Source organism: Cimex lectularius, unplaced genomic scaffold (genome assembly GCF_000648675.2).
Source record: "Cimex lectularius strain Harlan isolate CLEC.00 unplaced genomic scaffold, Clec_2.1 scaffold9, whole genome shotgun sequence".
Lineage (NCBI taxonomy): Eukaryota > Metazoa > Arthropoda > Insecta > Hemiptera > Cimicidae > Cimex > Cimex lectularius.
In genome coordinates this window covers 3,407,204-3,414,297 of record NW_019392733.1, presented here as the reverse complement: position 1 = coordinate 3,414,297, position 7,094 = coordinate 3,407,204, and the positions used below count along the sequence as shown (strand labels likewise).

At 30.7% G+C, this 7,094-nt stretch overlaps 1 protein-coding gene across 1 annotated transcript; it reads right to left on the bottom strand.

The window, feature by feature from the left end:
- Positions 1-6,235: 6,235 nt before the first annotated feature.
- Positions 6,236-7,094, bottom strand: LOC106665355. Its single transcript, XM_014391715.2, has 2 exons — positions 6,579-7,094; positions 6,236-6,484 (listed from the first exon to the last, which is right to left on the bottom strand). Exons 1-2 carry the CDS (start codon positions 6,999-7,001, stop codon positions 6,386-6,388), a joined length of 522 nt encoding a protein of 173 aa, XP_014247201.1. The 5' UTR covers positions 7,002-7,094; the 3' UTR covers positions 6,236-6,385.

Here is a 7,094-nt window from a genome sequence, read left to right as displayed (position 1 = left end):
CTACTTCACTGGATGAAATGTCCTTTCATTGTTTTTTCAATGTACCTTTTTTATAAACTAATATCTCTGTCTACTTTGAAATGGTTATAAAATAAGAAAAAGGTAATGATTATAATAAACTAATTTAACCATTCCTTTTAGGGATATTTTTATTTTTTATATATAATACTAGGACGTTTTAGTTGACTACAGTGTAGTTATCATTGGCATATTGATTACATTTATTATTTAGGAATGTTTATTACTTTTGTATAATCAATTAATCTGACGAGGCTTTGTGTATATGATTGTCAGCACGCTCTAGTCATAAAAAAGTGAATTTAAACAATTCGTAAAGGTTTTTCATTCTCTTCTTTTTGTCTCTCTGTTAACATATACACTAATTGTCCAAGAATATATATATATATTTTAAAATAGACTGAGGCAACGTTTATTTTTTTTAATACTCTATTTCATGTGAAATTGACTTAAAAATTAGCATTTGTGATTATTTCAATGACTGCAATTCTAGATTATTTTTTGTTATTATGTCAAATATTTACAAAAGCCATATTTCTCAATTTGGTTTTGATTTTTTTAAATTCTAAAATTTAAAAAAAATTATTACGTGTTTTCATTTTAATATTTGTATTCAATATTTGTTTTCTTTTTTTTTGTTGATTGATCTTTTTGTTGTAAAACTACGTTTTTTGTTTAATTTTTATTAACACTAATTTTTTACCTTTTATTTGTACATTACATCGATAATGGGTGAATATTAAGTAGTGCCACTTCAGATCATGTCTATTCGAGCCTTTTATAGAGTACCAGTATCAGACATATTGGGAAATTTTCAGTTCTACAATTGAACAGTACTGGCTCAATTTTTAATACTAAGTTAATGTAATGTTCCATAGATGTAAGGTTCATAGGTTGTTAATCTTTTAAGAGGATTACTTATTGCTGAATGCCTTGTGTTGAATTACATTGTTTTTGTTAATCAAATTTTATTCGCTTTTCTTCATCCTCCCAACACTATATAATAAAAATAAGTCGTATGTAGAAACGCCATTTTTTATACATTGTAATTGCTTCTTTTTAAGAAAGTGTATGTCGTTTCTTTTAAACTGTAATAATAAAAATAAAAAAAATGAAAAAAAAAAAATAGTAACATCATCACTTGAAACTTTGCATGAACATGTGTTTTTGTGTCTCTAAAATGAGTATGTGTGTACATGTAAAGTAAATATTTGTTATTTACATTATATTTCATTAAAAAACATAATAGTTAAGTACAAAATGAAATTTTGGAAATTTTTTCTTTTAATAATTTTGACTTTGTTTTAAATCATTGCATTACACAGTTAAAAAAAAGTTTAAAATGTTTTTATTACATGTAAAGTGTATTTATTTTATCTTTCCAAAAACACATTTGTAATTGAATTTCCCCCTTTTAATTTCCTACCTTAGTTAACTTAAAAAGTCATCAAAAATTTCTGTTTTTAACTCTTAAGTTAATTTTTATAGAATTCATTTCTATAATAGAACGTTAAAGTTAGTAGTTAGATATTTACACATGTAGTATTAGGCGATGTTTCAATATTATATACTCTTTAATTTGGAAAAAACCCAACCAATTAGTATTCTAAGCTTCACAATTTCTATCTCTTTAATTTGTAAGGATTTCGTATAATTTTGAAAGCGTAATTTCACTGATAGTCAAAGGAGCAGAGTGAGATGCCTAATTAATATACCTTATACTGTGTTCAAAAATCTTTTTTTTTTCTTCCTTTTCGTTTAAATTGTAAATAAAAAACAAATATTGTAAAACAAAGTTTCAGTGAAATGTAAATTTATCTTAGTATTGAATATTGTTGATTTGTCTCCATGTTTTTTGTCTTTCACTTCAGTTTTTTTAAAAATTAGATATAATTAACCAAGATGTATGCATAGAAATTGATGATTTTGTTTATAGAAATGTAAAATTGAGTTTATTGTATAGTCTGCATTTATAACAACTATTTGAAATTAAACTTGCCCTTAGGTGCCCTTTTCCTACCAATTAAAGTTATCAATTCTGCATTTTAAAATATCACACACTGGAAACTTTAACGTGTTTATAATTTTTAATGAGCTAAATAGCTTTGGGAAATGTGGAAAGAACTACTCGTAAGTTTATTAATGCTTAATATTTTCTCTGAGGGCATCTAAGAGATTTCTGTACAAATTGTAAGATATAATTTATATATAAATCATTAATCTATATAGTGTATTTTTATGAGATTGGTGTATAGTATTTAGAAACGATTTCTACATTTATTATCCCTCCCCTCCCAAAAACCCTCTTTTTCGTATTGTGTATTATGTACATAGGAGTTCCCATATTTTAAGGAGGAAAGCCCTAATTAAAAGACTAAATTAGAAATTGCTGTGGGTTGTCTCAAATTAGACAATAAATCAAATAATTTACTAAAAAAAAAAATTTTTTTTGTAATTGTGGTGTTTGTAAATTGTTTGATCGGCAAAAGAGACGACACAGTAATGCATTATTACAATAATTTGACTGTAATGTTAAAACTGGAATAGTAAACTATAACTTCTAGTAGAATGCACTATTACTAATTTGTTCATACATAAGTAATATTTTCTGTATATATTATTATATTTACTCCTTTTATCGTAAAAATGTTGTGGAAAATACAGATATATATTGTTATTCCACTGGTAAATTCTTCCATGTTGAAATGTATATACAATTCTTGTACATTAAGAAATATAATTTACATCATTTTTAAGTATTATGTGTTGCCTAGTTGTGTAATAAATTATTTGAAAAATCAACCTCAACTTGATTAATAACTTGAAAGTAGTGTACTTGGACTATATAACATTATTATTGTGAATACAAAGTTTAAAAGGCTTTGGATTACTGAAGTTTTGATACAATTTTTCATTTGAAAACGCCTTTTAGGCTGTCACCCCATGTGCCATATGTGATAAAATTAAGAAGACTTGTTACGCATTAATATTTATTTCTTGTAAATAAGAATGCTAGATAACACTTTGAATGTAAATGTTTGCTGAAGCAATTGGTATGACTCTGTATTCTCTGATGTTATGATTACATTGCTTTTTACCATGTGATGTTGAACTGTTTTCTCCCCAATCGTTGCAATTTATTATATAGCTAAAGATTAAAAAACTACATAAATCGCAAGTGATTGTAAGTCTGATGGAATATTTACAATAAACTAATATTAATACAAATTTAAAGAAAATATTTTGTTCTAGGGCAGTCATTGCAACTGGGAGCACTTTTTCCTTCCGAATTATCGGAGGTAGGGAAGGCTTGTGTTCATGCGGGAAGTCGAAAAAATTGTCCTCCAAAATCAAAATTTCCTCTTGCATTTTTCGTTTCAAACCTTTCTGAACAAATTTGGTTCCTTGCTTTTGCTTTTAACCACCAAAACTGTGAAACCGTGAGACCAATTTGATGAAGTTCATAGGGATTGTGCAGGTTGGTTTCTAGATGGTCCCTTATGAATTTCATCGCAATTGTATCAACAGTTCGCATACAATCGTGTGTACAGCTATATCTCTCAAATCATTTGTAGGATTCTTATCCAATTTTCAGAGGTTATGCTGGTTGCTTTATAGACGATCCCCTATGAGTCTTCCTTTTTGGGAATCTTATCTTTGCTTGATTTGTACTAAATACTTTTGTACAGTACATCTTTTTCAAGCTCCAGAGCCGTTGGTCAAGGATTTTACCCAGTTTTTTATATCGAGTTAAAGGTTTATCTTTCATAGTGAAATATTTATGATAAATATTAATTGTAGTAAATTTAAGAAAATTAGAAGGTCAGGGAGTTGGGAGGAGTGTTTTCTCAAGCTCCAGCTTAAGGACACCCCATTTCACCTAGTTTTGGTTCTAGCTTCAACATCAGCATAATCATAGGTGTACCTAGTTGTGGTTCTGTGGGTGAGTTGGCTGGCATTTCTTTGGCTATTGGGTTAACCTGTTCATTTCTTTATATACATTCATATTTTTGAACACAGCTTAAGGCAACTTTGTGTTTTCCTAAGGTCTTTAGGCAAATTAGGCATACCCAGACTAGTTAGGAGCTAAAAGTTTTGTAGCTGCCAGACTGTCTGAAAGTATGTAAATCCACACACCTTTCATTTTCTTTTTTATCTCCTGTCCATTAAGTTAGATTGAATGGGCCTCAGCTTGGGAGACAAATTTGGCCACTCGTAGGTTTGTGTGTGTGTGTAGATTTTTTAGATTCAACAGTTTGTTTTGTGTGAACGTATACAATGTTTTTGGGCTTACTACTCTTGTGGTGTATAACCAATACACCACCTGCCCAGTTTTTGTTTCATAACCTCTGGCCAATACTTAGTGTCTTGGCCTTATGTAGTATGTTGTACATATGACTTCTCTACTTGAGCTGTTGGTCAAGGTTTTACCCAGTTTCTTTGGATAAAGTTACAGCTTTTTCTATCAAAGTGGAATATTTACGTTTGTAAGTTATGGATCAATAGCATAGTGATAACAGTCATGTTTTCACTAATTTTGTCCTCTTTCAGGAAGCTATCAGTAATCTTGAATATTTTTGCTTTATTCATTACATGTTCAGTGAGAGCCATGTTGTGGCTCAGTGCCTAATTATCGTTTACATCCTGGAAACCACTGCTAGTAACAACTGTTTCATTGCAGAGATGGAAGTTTTTCAACCAGTCCTTTTTTTTGTGTATGTAATAGGTACTTGTGTGAATGAGAGCACCAAATCCTTGTCGAAGGTTGGAATACTTAGAAGCTGTGCTATTTCTATTCTATTTTATCAGAAATCCCAGAAAAAAGAAAAATAAGCTTATTTCATTACTGTATCTAACCCAACACCCTAACCTTACCTAATCTGTACATCTTGTATATATCAAAAAAGTTTTGATCTTTCTTCTTGTACAATTAGGAAAATTTCTTGTTTGAAAGCAAATTTGCACAAATCTGAGTTTTTCCATTTCCAATCTATCCACGCTGTCTTGGTTTTGTCAGATTCGTTTGGGCATTTCACTATCTTTAGCGTGGGTTCATGTGTTATTTTTGACTTTGTATTTACAAAAGGGCACAATTGACAAAATACAATGAATTTGACTGGAAAAAAAACTCCACGATAATATACCAGGACAGTAGGAAACGACCAACTAAGGGGTGCAATGGTGACTTGCAGTAGCAGGTCAACAATTGAAATTAAAATTATAACTTGATCATCCCATGATGATGAGGATACGAGGAAGCAGAGCTTGATATTCCTCAAACACTACAGCATTTAGCTTTTTCCTAGTTTCTTCGTTCAGTTCAATTGACTCAATCCATCTTTAAAGTCATAGATTTTTATTGACCATCTTGGTACCCTAGGTATTGTACTGGTAGTCTCTTCCTCCTCATTGCATAACCTACAAATAGGGTCATCGTTGGGTATACTCATGTTGTGTTTTCTCAGACCCCAGTGACTGGTATATAGCTCTACCACTACTCTAAGTTTTACGTTGTATTGCTGTACTATAACAATATATACTGTTTGGCAGTTTTAGAGAAGGTTCTGTGCCTAGCATCTCTAGAGTTTGTCCAGTTCTACTTTTGCTTTATGTGGACCCATTCTGAGAAAGGACCATATTGATATCTGAACTATATACTCTGGGACTATAATTGTCTTTTAGAAACTCCTCTGGCCAGTCTGATTGTTTGTTGCCCAAAATTCTTTTGTGCCCTATCACCCATGATATTGTTAGGTTATATTTTTGGAGGCTTATGACGAATTTACTGACTATTTTGGATTTTTACATCCTAATGCTTTAAGGGCTGTCTGATATTATGAGGATTTTTATTCAGTTAGACCTCTTTTAAGATTTTATTTGGCACAAGTGTTCCAAATCATTTGGTTCAGATCAACCACAAAAGAGAGTAGCAAAGATTGACCATCAACGTAACATATCACAATGAAAAAAGTGAAGATCCTTAAAGAGGAACTGCAAGACTGTAGTACAATTTTGTAGCAAATTGTGCAAATGTTATATAGTTGAAACTATTTATTAAATATTAAAAAATAAATTATCCCAGGTTTCATTATTTTATAAGTTTTTCCAGCCAAAGAAGAGCCATTTGACTGGAAAAACTTATAAAATAATGAAGCCTGTGATAATTGAATGTTCAAAGCCAGACATTAAATAACATGAACAATTTAAAAAAAAATCATTACACAAGTACATACTTGGAATTTATTAATCACTCATTACATAATTGATTTTCTTTTAAAATAGATTTTTGCTTGCTAGTGATTTTTAACATTTGGTAATTTGAACTTTTCTTGATGGCACGTGTATTCTTGAGATGGACATGAGCTTGTTATTGTCTTGAGGGATCTAGTTGTAATAAATTTCTGGCACAAGTCAATATGATTCCATTCCAGATGTTGGAAATGTTATGCGGTTCATTCTCATAATCCTGAAAAATTAAAGTATTTAATAAATAAAATTATCTACCGGTGTAGTAAATATGTCAGATGTAGAGCAGAGAATGTAATTAAAATAAACAATACCTCATCAATATTCTTGGAGGGTTTTGAAGGTTCTACTATTTGTCTGTCTCTTTGCCCCTTTAGGTTGAGCGTTTCTGATATTTTTTCTACTAATTTCTTAGAATTTCCAGGATGTGACCAAAAACCGGCATCATATGTTATTTTCAACATGACCGCCAATGCCATAATTTTAACGGTGAAACAGGCTTTTCTGAAAAACATGGACCGACGGCTCAGAGGCTGTTCTCTTAGTGGGCAGTCGCAGAGTTTGGGGAAGCATGAACGGTTCATTTGTCTGTACTCGCACAATTTTATTCCCCTACCTCCTGGAGGGACTGGAAGACACTTCATGATTTTTTTGTCAGCTTTAACAGGCTCATAAACTAGCACCTTTTGCACTTTCATCTTCATGTTCCTTACAACTGGTGTCGATTTTGAAGACATGGTGTTTTTTATGTAAATAACCTTGAGTTAAATTTTGATTGTGTGCAGTCAACAGAAATTTATAGTGTAAGTAATTATTTGTGAAACCGTGAC

Coding starts and splice junctions, on each gene's coding strand:
- LOC106665355 (XM_014391715.2), bottom strand. CDS start 7,001: ATGTCTTCAAAATCGACACCAGTTGTAAGGAACATGAAGATGAAAGTG. Junction 6,485..6,578: donor CCTCCAAGAATATTGATGAG/GTATTGTTTATT, acceptor TTAATTTTTCAG/GATTATGAGAATGAACCGCA.